The 16,154-nt window shown below is 39.8% G+C and overlaps 2 protein-coding genes across 2 annotated transcripts; both read right to left on the reverse strand.

The window, feature by feature from the left end:
* Positions 1–610: 610 nt before the first annotated feature.
* On the reverse strand, positions 611–7,152 carry LOC146332428 (NLR family CARD domain-containing protein 3-like). The gene is made up of 8 exons (XM_084743657.1): positions 7,032–7,152; positions 6,880–6,940; positions 6,554–6,764; positions 3,857–5,648; positions 3,589–3,762; positions 3,290–3,463; positions 3,099–3,145; positions 611–1,605 (listed from the first exon to the last, which is right to left on the reverse strand). The coding sequence occupies exons 1-8, from the start codon at positions 7,139–7,141 to the stop codon at positions 1,016–1,018; spliced, it is 3,159 nt and encodes a 1,052-aa protein (XP_084599783.1). The 5' UTR covers positions 7,142–7,152; the 3' UTR covers positions 611–1,015.
* An 897-nt stretch (positions 7,153–8,049) lies between these two features.
* Positions 8,050–13,742, reverse strand: LOC146332429 (uncharacterized). Its single transcript, XM_084723894.1, has 4 exons — positions 13,680–13,742; positions 10,647–10,737; positions 10,348–10,458; positions 8,050–8,164 (listed from the first exon to the last, which is right to left on the reverse strand). The coding sequence occupies exons 2-4, from the start codon at positions 10,721–10,723 to the stop codon at positions 8,050–8,052; spliced, it is 303 nt and encodes a 100-aa protein (XP_084580020.1). The 5' UTR covers positions 10,724–10,737; positions 13,680–13,742.
* Positions 13,743–16,154: the final 2,412 nt, after the last annotated feature.

The raw sequence follows: 16,154 nt of genomic DNA on the forward strand, positions 1-16,154 counted from the left end.
GTATGTCAGGAGAAGGACATTCAAATCAATTCTAAATGTCAGAGGAAGTGAGTGAAGAGCAGCTAAAATGAGACAAACTCTTCTCTTCTTGGTTTCAGTTTGGACTGAGCTGAAGTCTCTTAGTGGTTTTTCAGGAGATTAGTTACAAAGTGCATTACAGGAATCGAGTCGCCTTGATATAAAAGCCACAAATCAGTTTTTAGCATCTTTGTGATTTGTAAACGGTCGCACTTTAACTGTTTCTAAGGTGGAAAAAATCTGTTTTGTCACCTTGTTGATACGGGACTGGAAGCTTAGATCTGAATCTAAGAGAACACCAAGACTTGTAACCTCAGGTTTAATCCAGATTATTAAAAAGTGTTTCTCTTTTTGTTGATGAGTCGGACTTCAGTTTTGTCCTCGTTTAACCTCAAAAAATGTAAATAACGGAATTTATAGCTGCAGAATGATTTGATTCAGCAGAGATGTACATTTGCTTTTAAGACGACTGATGAAGGAGGAAGGAAGGAAGGTTTAGGAGTCTTTGCAGCTGAACCAGTGTTGTTAGGACAGATCAATGAGAGCCCAGTTCATGACAGGATGCTCCGTATCTGATGCACTTCCATGTCCATCCACACCTTGTACAGTCGCTGCTACAGAGTCAATGAATTTCTTACTGTCATGTATGAGAGTGATGCAGGTTTGGATCTGTCTTATCCTCTCAGTCAGTTGCTCACCGTGCAGGTCACACATTTTACCATCCTGTCCTCGTCCTGATCACAGGTTTCCAGTCACAGACACAGCAGAGGGATTGTGCTGTCTGCAGGTCACGCTCACACAGTACTGAAGAGGTAAAGTAAAAGTAAAAGTGATAAAAAAAAAACAAAAAAAACATGGTGGTAGCCAGGATACCACTCTCTGTCTCTTTTGACAGAAGAAACAGGAATATCTGCAAAAAATGTCAAAAAGTCAAGCAGAGAGCAAACAAACCAGTGGCTGCACTGTTAGACAGTGTACACTGGAGAACCTCTCAACCCTACAGAGAACACAGAGACACTGAGGAACCAGGTAACCAGAGTCTGAACCCAGGATACAGAGGTTTAGTGAATGTGGTGTTGAAGGTGTAGAGGTGAGTTGGTGTGTTCCACGAGACTCTGTAGAAGGACAGAGAACCAGCAGGAGGGTTCACACACACTCTTACTCTGTTAGAGATGATGGAGGAGGAGGAGGAGGAGGAGGAGGAGGAGGAGGAGGAGGAGGAGGAGGAGGAGGAAGGGGAGGAGAAGATGGGTGTTTCTCTCTTATTGTGCCAGACAGAGTAACCATGAACAGAGCAGCTCAGACTCCAGGACTGATCATTGCCTCCAAACACACAGTCAGAACCGTTTCCTCTCCTCCTGATTCCTCTGTAACTCACTGATATGTCAACCCTTCCTGTCCACTCGACGTCCCAGTAACAGCGACCAGTCAGACCATTTGTACACAGCAGCTGAGGCCAGTAGTCAAACCTGTCTGGATGATCAGGATAAGACCAGTCCTCTTTCAAACGTGTCACCTTCATGTTGTTGTCAGAAAGTTCGAGGAAACTGTTGACAGTGTTTGTGTCCAGTTCCAGTTCACAGACATCTGATGGAGAGAACGAGACAGAACACAGCTGCAGGTTAACATCTGTTCATGTATGAACAACTTTACTGACAGTTACTGAAAAATAACATAAAAGTATAAAATCATCAGTCTCTGACCAGCACCTTATCATTGAGACTGACTGTGCAGAGGGAGTTCTGTTCACTTATAAAATAAATATGTTTATAGCCTGGTACAAAAAACAGTTTTGGTCTCTATAACTGTACAGGCTGACTTTTTCTACAGCTTAGCCCTTTAAATTACACTAAAGTTATGCAGAATTAGGGGCCTCTTCCAGAGATGGGTGGGTACCATCAGTACCTCCAGCCACACCACAGCTCACCACACTGAGCTTCAAAAGGCTCTTTGTAAACCTACAGGTGATGTCATGAAGACTGTTCATGTTTTGTTCAGTCTGTGGTGCAGACAGACACCTGCACAGGTTAAAATCACTGCATGTTTCATTTTACTGAAGCAAGTTTGGACAGAGATAAACTAGCATATGCATCTGCACGCATCATGGCTGCCTCGAGTATTTGCAGTGATGGTTGTGCACGTCCTCAGAAATGAATGTGATGTGTACCAAAATGCAAATGTGTGTTTAAAAAGTTACATCTCTGTCCTTAAAGTTAACAATGACAATAACAGGGCAAGAAGCAAGGTGATATTTGGGCCCATTTTCATAACAATGAAGCTGAATAAAAAACTGAATGCATGTCTTTATCAGATGGGAAGAAATGTGTGGCCATAAAACTGCTGGAAAGAAAACAACAGATCTAAAGACACATTAAGGTTCCCCACAAAGAAACTGAGGGGGACGAACAAAAGGCTTTTTTAAAGAGGTACTGCACACTTAAACATGTTGTGAGCTGTGAACTAAATAATGACTCTACTGTAATGAAACACGTCAGTGCTCAGCTGACACACCAGCTACTGTTTAAAATCATCCTGAACCTTTCCTCTGCTCACAGAGGTGAGAGGTTAACATCATGAAATTCATATTTAAAAGAAAGTATTAATGTTCTGTAGTAACTCCTGCCTCATACATCCTCACAGATCTTTTTTGAACACTGATTCTTTAGACTGACATTAGACCTCCAGAGAAGAAGACAGAAGTCTACCACTGTACAACCTGTCAAACTTGTAAGGTACAAGATAACGAGCAGCACCTGAAGGCCACAAACTCTTCCATAATAGAACAGACAGTCGAAAGACTCTGAAGAAACAAAAGTTAGTTCTGTCTGCTCAGCTGTTAAATGAAATTCATTTAACTGTTTTATTGGTTCACTGTGTTCAATTTGTAGTGTTTCTGTATTTTCAATTTAAATTTTGATTGATTGAATTCTAACATCTTTAAAGCCAAAAAACTTAATCCAGACTGAACCTCTGGAGAAATTCATCACTGTACTTCAGTCATGAAAATAAAAATAAAATAAAAATAAAATCTAGTATAACACGTGCTGTGACCTCATGAATCAAACTTAAAACTAACTCACATTTCCTTGGACCAGGTTTCAGTGTCTGTGGTCCACAACGGTCCATCCTGGGAGAAGAAACAAAGTCAGAATCAGCTGCACACAAACTGAATCATTATCCATCATTAAACAGAAACCAGAGTTCATCAGTTTGTCAGAGGGACAGAGCTGATGTTGTCCGTCCATCTGTCCATCTGTCCATCTGTCCATACCTGAGAGTCTCCAGTCTCCATTTTGGATCCTTCAGTCCAGCCGACAGCAGCTGCACCCCTGAGTCTCCTGGATGATTGTAGCTCAGGTCCAGTTCTCTCAGGTGGGAGGGGTTGGATCTCAGAGCTGAGGCCAAAAAAGTACAGCCTGCTGCTGTTATCCTACAGCGTGACAGACTAAACACACACACACACACACACACACACACACACACACACTTAAAATACACAATCAGAACAATGACTAGAAATTCTCAGTATTCATTTGCTGGATTACTCTTTAGGACGTGATGAATCCTGACCTGAGAGTTTCCAGTTTGCAGTGTGGACTCTTCAGTCCTACAGACAAGAACCTCACTCCTGAATCCTGCAGGTCATTGTCACTGAGGTCCAGTTGTCTCAGACTACAGGTCTCAGAGCTGAGAACTGAGGACAGAGCTTTACAGCTTCTCTCTGACAGGTCACAGTCACGCAGCCTGGAAAGGAATGAGCAAAGCAAAACAAACCAATTGCAAACATGAGATATTTCTCAGGAAAAAACTACATACATGTGTGCACTTACACACTTACAGAGCTTTGTTGGAGGCTTTGACCACTGGCAGCAGCCTCAGAAGAACCTCCTCTGAAGCAGAGTATTTCTTCAGGTCAAACACGTCCAGATCTTCTTCTGATGACAGTAAGATGAAGCCCAGAGCTGACCACTGAGCAGGAGACAGTTCATCTGTGGAGAGACTCCCTGAACTCAGGGACTGTTGGATCTGATCAACCAGAGAACCATCATTCAGTTCATTCAGACAGTGGAACAGATTGATGTTTCTCTCTGCAGAGGAGTTCTTCACGATCACCTTCTTGATGTACTCAGTGATTACCACATTGATCTGTGAGCTCATTTTTACTGCTTTCTGCAGGCCTTGTATGTGTTTCTGATTGGTCTGCAGTGAGAGACCCAGGAGGAAACGAAGGAACAAGTCCAGGTGTCCATTTGGACTCTTTAAGGCCTGGTCCACAGCAGTCTGGTAGAAACGTGTTGATTTGCCTAGTTTTGACCTCCTACATGTTTCTTGTTCTTCTGACAGCAGATTGACTCCAGAGTTGATGAATGTCAGATGGACATGAAGAGCAGCCAGAAACTCCTGAACACTCAGATGGACGAAGCAGAACACCTTGTCCTGGTACAGTCCTCTCTCCTCTTTAAAGATCTGTGTGAACACTCCTGAGTACACTGAGGCTGCTCTGATATCGATGCCGCACTCTGTCAGGTCTGATTCATAGAAGATCAGGTTTCCTCTCTGCAGCTGATCAAAAGCCAGTCTTCCCAGAGACTCAATCATCTTCCTGCTCTCTGGACTCCAGTGTGGATCTGTCTCAGCTCCTCCATCATACTTGACGTTCTTCAGTTTGGACTGAACCACCAGGAAGTGGATGTACATCTCAGTCAGGGTCTTGGGCAGCTCTCCTCCCTCTCTGGTCTTCAACACGTCCTCCAGAACTGTAGCAGTGATCCAGCAGAAGACTGGGATGTGACACATGATGTGGAGGCTTCGTGATGTCTTGATGTGGGAGATGATTCTGCTGCTCTGCTCCTCATCTCTGAATCTCTTCCTGAAGTAGTCCTCCTTCTGTGGGTCAGTGAACCCTCTGACCTCTGTCACCATGTCAACACATTCAGGAGGGATCTGATTGGCTGCTGCAGGTCGTGTGGTTATCCAGAGGCGAGCAGAGGGAAGCAGTTTCCCCCTGATGAGGTTTGTCAGCAGCACATCCACTGAGGTGGACTCTGTAACATCAGTCAGGATCTCATTGTTGTGGAAGTTCAGAGGAAGTCGACACTCATCCAGACCATCAAAGATGAACACAACCTGGAACTCTTCAAACCTGCAGATTCCTGCTTCTTTGGTTTCAGTGAAGAAGTGATGAACAAGTTCCACCAAACTGAACTTTTTCTCTTTCAGCACATTCAGCTCTCTGAAAGTGAATGGAAACATGAACTGTATGTCCTGGTTGGTTTTGTCTTCAGTCCAGTCCAGAGTGAACTTCTGTGTTAAGACTGTTTTCCCGATGCCAGCCACTCCCTTTGTCATCACTCTTCTGATTGGTTCATCTCTTCCAGGTAAAGGTTTAAAGATGTCTTCTTGTCTGATTCTTGTCTCTGGTCTGTCTGGTTTCCTGGATGATGTTTCAATCTGTCTGATCTCATGTTCATCATTGACCTCTGAAGCCCCTCCCTCTGTGATGTAGAGCTCTGTGTAGATCTGATTCAGAAGAGTTGGGTTTCCTGCTTTAGAAATCCCCTCAAACACACACTGGAACTTTTCCTTCAGGTTAGACTTGAGTTTATGTCGGCATTCTGCAGCAGAAGTTCCTGAATAAACAACCAAGAAATTAAATCAGTAGGTTGATCCTGCTCCTCGTGAATGGGCTAATTTTACTACACTGTACTAGGTATATAAGTATATCCAAAAATAATCTTGAGAAGAATTTGAATGTTGAAATTTTCCCTTTATACACATTTTAAATACTCTCTTAATTATTCTGCTATTAATATTTTGTTTAACGTGTTCTTCCAACAATAAAAGTTTATCCCTCATTGAGAAATTCTTGACTTGGCCTTGTCACTCAGCCATCACAGTTACTTGTTCTGACCATGAAAGATCAGTGTGCATCAAGACGGTTGATGTTAGAGTTTGAAGAAAAATCTCCATGTTTCCTTGAATGTTAACACCAGTCATACAGCCAGACTCAGATGAAAAGTCCTTTTTGCACCAAAATCAGCAGCTAGCAGAAGTTTCAGAATGGTAGGAGCAGCTGGCATCTTTTATGTTTATGTGGTTTGTTAGCTTCTTAAATAGCAGAGCCTGATAACTGCTAACACTTAGCTCTGTGCTGGAGGTTCAGGTTTCTTTGCCTCTGACTAATTATTAGACACAGACTGGCTTTCAATTTTTTACATACCAAATATAGTTTTCCTCTGATATTTTTGAATCTCAGATTTTAGGAAAGTGAACTCACATCTTCCCCTTTGAGTGATTAACTTTACACAGATATATATAAGTAGAGTCAAGGTCAGGCATTTTAGGGGACATAAACATAAATAAAACACATTTTTGAGTGGAAGGCATCTTTATGTCTGTCTGTGTGTGTCTGTGAGTCTCTGTCTGTTCTGATGCAGATGTGTGCTGCATCTTTACAGCAGTTTGTTCATGTAAACCTTCCATGTTGACTCTGTTTCCTCTTTCGATCATGTTGAATAAATTCAAATCCTCTTACTGCTCTGCAGACAGTCAGCCAGCTCCTCCTGATTCATCCGCCTCAGGAAGTGCAGTGTGATCTTCAGAAATGCCTCTCTGCTGCTCCTCCTCTGATCTTCATCCTCCTTTTCACTTTGACTCTCTAAACACCCTGGATAATCTGCACTCAGAACCCTCTGCACTCTCTTCAGCTCATTCCTGACAAAAGTGACAATGTTTTCCTCCAGCAGCTGGAACAGAATGATAGAAAACGACATGTGATTCATCTGTCAGTCTGAAGGTCCGCTGGTCTAGAAAGAGCAGCATGGAGACATTCATAATCAATGTGTTTGTACATGTACACACCATAAATATGGAGTCCAGGCCTGGTTGACGCTGCAGGACAGTCTGATCGCTGTGAACCTCTCTGTGGACAAAATGTCAAGTTGAAGGACATTTATTGACTGAACAGAACTTATTACAGATAAACACCAAAGTAAACACTGCTCTACTCTTACCTTTGAGAAGCAGACTGTCCACCTTCAAACACCACATGAAGGTCTTTAGACCAGTCAGTCCTCATGGACACACAGCTGGGTTCAGGACAGTCTGCTCTCTGCTGCTGCATCCTGATACAGACAAACAACTGACTGATGAAAACTCTGCATCAATATATCAAAAATACCAATACAACATAATAAGTCTCACTTTGAGGATTAATACTAGAGTCCTGGTCAATATCAAAACATCCTTATCCCTTAATTTTGGGAACCTGCGATACTGTAAATGTGACACTTTTCCCTTTTCATGAGCTACTTGGTCTAAATCCTGAAGGTCCTGGTTCAAAACGATCAAGTTTGTATTAAATGATTGATATGATATGAAAGAAAGGTTAACTATAGAATGTGACACTCTTTAGTGTTGCACTCTTTGTTCTTCTGCTGTTGTGCACAATGGCCACCTTGTTGGTTTTGACAATTCACAAATTAATTGAACATTAAAACGTTACTGTGTTTGAACTAGATTGCAACTAAATAATGAACAGAAGCCCCAGAGAACAGAGAACTAATCCAATGAAAATTCAGATTTAGCTCTGAAATTACATATCTAACACAGTAAAACATGAGAAAATATGAAAAGAAAGAAAGAGTGCAGGCTCTGTGCAAATACAGAGACCAACACACATGTCTAGGGGGGCACAAGTGATCACCTAGAGGGATTATGTTTATGAGGTTTTTTAGGAAAATGTTGCATATTAGGACTTTAATGAGAATGTGATTGAATAATAAACACTAAACCTGGAGAACAGATAAGTAACTCCATTAAAATTTAGATTTAACCATAAATGATGCATTTGTGTCATAAATAATAGGACATGGCTGTCCCTCACATATCAGTACATTAGCAGTATTAAAATCAGACTGGTTGCTCTGATCCTGATATTACTTGGCTTTAGACTGACACCAAATGTTTTGGTCTAATATGAAGCTCTGGATCAAGAAGTGGTTCAGCCAGATAGCAATTAAATTTAAATTCTTACCTTCCATCAGCTGATTGTCCACCTTTAAACACAACAGAAAGGTGTTTAGAGCGGTCAGTCCTCATGGACACACAGCTGGGTTCAGGAGAGTCTGCTCTCTGCTGCTGCATCCTGATAATGAACAGTGAACTAATTAAGTTTGACCAGATTCTCGCCACTTTAATTACATTATTCCATTCACTCTGTTCATCAATACAATCAATAATACTAATGGAGCAAAATAAGTCTTGTTTTGAGTGTTGACACTAGTGTCAGGATTAGGGATGCACGATATATCGGCATTAATATTAATATGGTATCGGCCGATATTTGTCATTTTTTAACACACCGGCATCGGTCCGATGAGTAAAACTGGACCGATATTATCAACCGATGTTTATATCCGTCTAGTTGCTGTTTGCGTATGTGTGTCGGGAGGTGGAGGAGGAGGGATATTTGGCCATGCTGTATTTGTTTGGGCATGTGACAGTGTCAGTGACAAAGGCACAGGATTGATTCAATTTTGAAAATAAAGGAAAGGCCAAAACGCACTAAAGGCGTCTGACTGTCACGATTTGAAACGTACCCATTGTTCTAAATGGCAGAACATGCACTGAAAGCATTTTGACGCGCGTCAAACTGACTTGACGCTCGCTTGTTTCGATTTTGGAGCGTCAAATGAGGACCAGGGCTTTTTTTTCTGCAGCTGCAGTTCGTGTTTGGGGAGAGTTACATGGAGTAAAAAGGTATGGACACGAGGAGCGAGTGCTGTTTGAGCTTTAGCTCCACCTGAAACCAGGTAAAAGAAAAAACAAAAAACGACCCGCAGCAGAGACGGAGGGAGGGAGAGAGCGTGTGAATACGGACAGATGCGCCGACTTGATATACGGACATTTTATGATCATGAAACATTATATTGAACACTTTTGTGGCGTGTTTTTTTTTTTTTTTGCTCCAAGTCCGATTTGTTTACTTTTAAATACTTAATTACTCCCCGCCGATTGATCATAACTGCGCAGGAGGAGAGAGAGGGAGCGTGTGTGAAGTGCTGACTGATATAAAACTTTTTTGATGATGAATCCTGATGTTACTGTACAATTCCCTGACTAAAATATCAGTCTCAGTAACAGACAGACGCTCGTCTCCTCCATGAAAGCTTTGTCACTTCGCAACATTATTTTAAATCATTATGAAGTGTCCAGACTCTGTGTCTCCCTCTTCATCTCCTCGGTGTGTGTCAGTGTGCAGTTTGCTGTCTGCTGTGGTCTAAAAAATATCCTGCTTTCTTAATACAAAAACATTAATATCGCGCACCGTTTAGTCCTTATATAGACGGACCTGAAAAAAGATTATTATTTTTTTCCCTCAGAGGACAATATTTTATTAAAGACATAAACTATTATGTACAATAAATAAACAGATGCATATAAATAGCGACCTTTTCCTAAAATACTGCTGGTTTTATGGTGATGGAATGTTAAATCTGCCGCCTGCAGTGCGCTTTAGAAGCTTCATTTGTCTTTTGACGCACGTCAAATGAAGCCGGCAGTGCGTTTTGGCCTGAAGACATTCAAAAATTCAGTTTGCATGATTTTCAGTCTGTACAAAATTTTATCATCTCTCTCTCTCTCTCTCTCTCTCTCTCTCTCTCTCTCTATATATATATATATATATATATATGTATATATATATATATATATATATATATATATATATATATACATATATGTATATATATAAACATATCGATATCGGTAAATATCGGTTATCGGCTATAACAGCAATATTAATATATCGGTATCGGTCGGAATTTTCAAATCGGTGCATCCCTAGTCAGGATCAATACCATAATATCAAGTTTGTCTGGATTTAGTTTTTTTGACCCTCATCCCGATCAGTTAGTGACTGGCTGATATGGGTTTTTAATGGCTGAAGCTGATGCTGATATATAGAGAGCAGGGCAGCTGATGACTGTTATAATGCTGATATCTAAACAAAGAACAGTCATGTATAATTCAATTATTTCATGGACATTACACTGCTATCCTGACCAGCAGCATGTTGTTTTAGATTCAGTTTGATAATGATTTAATCAAACAAAACAAAAATACTCAACAACACTGAGTTATGCTGTAGATTTCAGAACATGAAAATGAGGTACAGTATGTGAGAAGAGATGTTTAAGACAGTATAGAAATCAGACTGGTGGGTCTGGTCCTGGTATTTTTTAGCATCAGATCATCACCAAATGTTTTAGTGTCACCAATATTTACTCTGAAGCTCTGGATCAAGACGTGATTCAATCAGATAGTTACCTTCCATCAGCTGATTGTCCACCTTTAAACCCCACAGGAAGGTCTTTAGAGCGGTCAGTCCTCATGGACACACAGCTGGGTTCAGGAGAGTCTGTTCTCTGCTGCTGCATCCTGATACAGACAAACAACTGACTGATGAAGGAGTTTAAACTTTCACTTCAACTTTTCACTTTATTTGATTAGTTAACTAATTATCCATTGACATCTTTGTTAACAGAGAAATGTTCATTATTAGTTATTGTTAGCTAACAGAGGCTGTGAATAATGACAGTGGAGTCAGAGAGAGATGTTCATCTCACCTCTCAGCTTCATCTTCCTCACACAGAGTGGTTTTAGAGGGAGGGACTCCCTCGTCTGTGTCCTCAGACTGACTCATAGCAGAGTCCACACCTGCTGGGAGAGATGGACTCTGTAACTAGAACAAAGGTTTCATCACAGGACACATTAGTTCTTATTCCTCTCTGCAATTATTTTGTATTTCTATATTTTTATATACGTATAAAATGCAAATAAAAATCAATGCATTGTTTGCCGATCATTGTTTTGACTTGTGTTCAACTGATTACAGTAAAAAGGTGATATATTTAATGTTCAAACTCATGAACTTTACTCTTTTTTGTAAATTTGCACTCATTCAGAATTTGACGTTTCAAAAATGGACAGTTGCAGTATAGTTCACATCTTGGCTACTTCTGCAAATTATGTCATTAGTTGAACCTGAACAGTTTATATTAATGTTGAAATGACATTTTTCTGCTTCAGTAATAATTATTAATACCACACCTTAACATTAATCAAGCAGGTGGCACCAGCTATAGTGAAGGATTGTTGTTTGCAATCAAAGTAAACAACCCTGAGTTTAATCCACAGGGACAGAAACTTTGTTTGACTGAACAAGTGTTGTGTGTGTGTTCAGTTCAAAAGCAGTTTAAAGATGAGCTGGTAGAATATGAGTATGTCTGATTTGTTACTATTTTCTTGCTTTAAAATTAAATGTTTATGCTATTTTTTTTAAATACAACATTTCAAATATTTAAATTTATCTAAAGAATAAAAGTAAATTATCTCAACAAAAGATTAGTAGTTGGTAAAAATTTTCAAAACTGAAGAATCTGACTTGGGCTCAGAACTGATATTCTATGTATGAAATATGTTGGCTTGAAATTTTGAGCTGTCTCAGCTTTTTCATAAACTACAACAATGAAACATGAAAAATATCAAAAGATTATAATGTTATTCATGTCCATATCATTTTTTGCCAAAGTCACATGGAGCCACTGGACAGAAGCTGAAGAGCCACACACAGGTTGCAGACCCCTGTCCTCGACTGACCCGCCTGCAGTCCAGACCTGGACCTGCAGTCCAGACGTGTCTCCCATTGAAAATGTGTGGTGCATCATGAAGCACAAAATAGGACAACAGAGACTGTGGACTGTTGAGCAGCTGAAGACGAATATCAAGAAAGAACAAGACAGAATTGACCTTTAGTGTCTCAGTTCACAAACACTGACTGACTTTATGGAACATATTCATATGAATACAAGTCAAAAATGATTTGAAAATCATTGCATTTTTTTTTTATTCTATTTTCTTCTTGTTTCTTCATGAAAGAGACCAGAGGTTTGCAGGTATGTGAGTGAGAAAAAGAGAAGAGGTGAGCAGATCAGAGTAGTTTGTGACTAAACACTGCTGAGAACTACTGACAGTAACATGCAAATCACTGTCAAACCACTTCACTTTAACTTACAATAACACAAGAATAAAAGTCTTCAGTAATAATCTTTAGAATTAAACAAAGTGGGTGAAACAATTAAAAAACACACATATCGTGCTGTACAGCAGACTCTCAGCTGCCAAACTCACGACAGGTCAACTCAGAAACATTTTCCACCTTCATGTGAAAAAGAAACACGGAGAGAAGAAGCTGCTGTTTGTTTCTTCCTCATCAGTCTGTCTGTGTCTGTGAGTAACTGACCTGAGGACGATGTCACACCCTCATAACTTCACAGTCAAAGTCTTCAAAACACAAACAAACAACAACACAGTGATGTCAAAACCTGTCAGAAACTGACACACCTGAGGATGTAGTTCCACTAACTGTCCACTCGATGGCGCTGTCTGTCCATCTACTGAAGTAAAGATCAGCTCAACATCATCAGCTGCTGTCAGCTGAACAACAACAACAACAACTCAGCAGCTTCAATCAACTTAAGAGCATTAAATCTAAAACACAACCATCTTAAAGGTCCAGTGTGTCAAATTTAAAGGATTTATTGTCAGAAATTTAATAGAATAATAATAATCATCAGTATGATTTCATTAGTTATGATCAGCTGAAAATAAGATCTGTGTTTTTGTTACTTCTTTTCATTATATATAATATTTCATTCAGTATCAGGTGCAGTATTACTTTTTATTATCACTGGCAACATTACTTTTAACGTCACTGTCAATACTATTTTTCTGTTTGAGTTTAGTTCAGTTTTCCAACTGCTTTCACATGTTTGGACCTAATTTTCAGTTGACAAAACTGTAACAGGATCAGATAATTGATTAATTGGTTTGAGGCATTTAAAAAAAAGAATCTGATTTCAGTTTCTTAAATGTGAATATTTTCTGGTTTCTTTCCTCCTCTCTGACAATAAACTGAATATTTTTGAGTTATGGACCAAACAAGACATTTGAGGACGTCATCCTGGACTTTTATGAACATTTTCTGACATTTCATGGACCAAACAACTAATGGCCTTGTTTCAAAATTAGCTTCAATTCAACTAACTAACTGAAACTACACGTGATCTACACTCAGTACTGTTCTTGAGTGCAGATTATTGAATATTCTTTAATAACTCCCGACATGTGAACACAGTCATTAATAGTGACTTACACTTCCTGAGGACATCATTGTCTCTGATGTCTGTCCACAATAAACGTCCTTAAATCCACTTAAAGACCGGAGAAAACATACGCTGCAGAAGTCCACTGAGAATTATCGTGTTTCTGAGTTTTCTTCAGTATGTCAGTGATCCAGTGATATTTGTCTGTACTTCAATGACTGCAGTACAAACAGCAGCTGCTCACTGCTCATTCGGCGCTTTCAAAAACACACTTTGACTACATGGAAACAAATAAAGGCTAAAAAATAACGGCGGCTCGCCTGATGATCCTGAACATGGAAGCTAACTGTTAGCACAGAGCTGAACTCTTCTCAACACCAACAGCAGCTTCTCACACACCAACAGCTGGAACATCTGTTTCCTACAGTCTGATAAAACTAAATGTGAGATGAGAGAGCAGCTGAGAGACATTCAACACTGAAAACTGTCACTTACCAAACTTTTAACACCGAGAAAACATCTGCGTCACACACACGGAGAAAGTGAAAGTTAAAAAAACTAACACACCCAAAAAAACTGGACAAAAGGAAGAAAACGACTTCAACAGGAAATAACCAGACAGAGACAGACTGGACTTGAAATATGATTAAAAACTAGTGATGGGAATTCCGGCTCTATTTAGCGAGCTGGTTCTTTTGGCTCGGCTCTTTCGGCTCCCAAGTGGCTCCTCAGATTTTTTGTTGCTCAAATTAATTTATTACCCAAAATTATGTAAAATGAATTACTAATGTAAAAAACATACATTATATCAAATGTTTATTATTTATATGGCTTTATTTATGTACTCAACATACTCAACATGGAGGAGAGTACTACAATATTAAGCAGAGTGCTTAATTTTGCCATGAAAACTGCTCGTGTTTGCAGTCCTCCATTCTTCTTACTGCAAGAGGTAGACTATTCCAGTATTTACTTCCTTTTATTGACAGTGAAGTTTGTCCAAATGTGGTGCATCTATGTAGCGCCTCACAGTGGCCTCTAGTGGCCTTTGTTCCAACGCCGCTGTCAGCCTGTTTAATGCATTCAGTACAAAGAGGTGGAACCTGCTCGTTCAAAGCTTTACACGTAAAATAGACATAATGTGAAGTATTTAAAAGTTTAACAGTTTTTCCTGAATGTTACAATGATGAAATGAAAAATCATGTTTCAATAAGAGATTTTGTTTGAACTGAGCTGCAGTTTTCTCCTGAGGATGGATCAGTGTTTGTTGGATCAAAGTCAGTATTTGATGTGAAAATATTGGTTATTAATTACTCCCCAGTAGACGCACATAGGCACATATTTGTGATGTGTGTTTGTGTTTGTGTAATCTCACATTAATTCATGTTTGATAATTAAATCCAGTGGAAGTCAGATGAAAAGATTCCTCAGCTGCTCCTTCAGGTTGTTTTTCCTTTAATCGTTCGTATGTTTTGTATTGTTTGTTTGCTGCTAATTTTTTAATTAAAGATGCTAATTTTACCTCCAGCAACAGTCGCTAATTTGCATTTCTGCCACAGAAAAAAAAAAACTTTCATAGATTCTGCTGTTTCGACAGAGAGAGAGGGACGAGGAGGGGACTCAAACTGTAACTCCAAAAATAAAATATATATAAAATAAATATCAAAGCTGCACAGATCAATATTTTTATATCAACAATCGATTAAATGACTGTATGGAGGAGAAAGAATTATCAGTCCAGATCTTTTAATCCAGTTACTTGAACATGTTAGTAATCACAGGTTGTGTAGTTTGAGGTGTGTCTCTGTCTGACTGTGCAGATCTGTGTCAGACCACAGATGGTGAAGCACCTGCTGCAATGCCACTACAACTGCCAGATGGAAACAGTGAAGATTTGGAAAGTTTTGTACGACATGTTAGTATACTGTAAGTTTTGTTTAAGATGTGCAGAATACTGTGACGGTATTGTAACTGGAATTTGGAACATTTTGTTTATTTATAATATTTTGTTATTTAGAATTAAGAACAGTTTAGAAGTTTAGAGCAATTTGTCTGCGACAGACGTGTTAAGCCTTGATTTTAGCTGAGCAGCTGATGATGACCTGCTGGTCAAAACAGCAGGTCACGTCATCAACATTTTGTGAATCACCTGTGACTCATAAATGTGGATTAAAAAATATCAGTCTGGTGACTCCAGCAGTGTGAGAGATTTTCTGTGGACAAAACACACCTGATCTCTTTCAGACTCACATCAACATCAACACACAGCAGCTGTAACAAACACAACCCGTTTCTCCAGACTCTGAGAGCAAACGCTCCTCTCAGTGTAAAATCCACTACAAATTTATGATCATTTAGTAATAATATTGATAAGAACATTAGCCTATCATACAGCTTTTATGTTTATTACCAATAAAAGATTAAATACGGCGCAAAGAGAGAAAAGACTGTTTGGTAAAAGAGGGAAGAGATTTATGAGTCGACAGATTCATCCGATGATCATAAAGAGCAGAGAGGCTGCAGTATTTCTCTCTCTCCTCCCCTGAAGGTGCAAAGCATGCTGGGATGGCACTAGTACAGGATGGTGGCAGTGACAGCTGACCAATCAGACCATCAGCTGCATAACTGCTGCTGACTGCAAATCATAAATGTGAAGATGAAAACAACTGAGCCAAACTCTGTTTAAGATGAAGATTTTCTCAGATGTCAGTGTCTCTTCCTCGTCCTCTTCCTCTTCCTCTTCCTCGTCCTCTTCCTCTTCCTCTCTGTGATGGATCATTTAAAATGCTTCCACACTGTTTTCACGTGTAAAACATGATTTTCAGATTCAGGTTTGACCTGAAGGATCTGAGAAGCTGTCGTCTCTGTCAGCTGTGGGCAGAACAGTGTTTCTCCGTCCAAACTCAATGTCGGAGTGTCTGTCTGCTCAGCCTCTGCAGGACGCCGCTGGAGGCAACCTGACCGTCCATC

This window comes from Lutjanus erythropterus, chromosome 1, assembly GCF_056507025.1.
Source record: "Lutjanus erythropterus isolate fLutEry1 chromosome 1, fLutEry1.hap2, whole genome shotgun sequence".
In the NCBI taxonomy this organism is placed as follows: Eukaryota; Metazoa; Chordata; class Actinopteri; order Lutjaniformes; family Lutjanidae; genus Lutjanus; species Lutjanus erythropterus.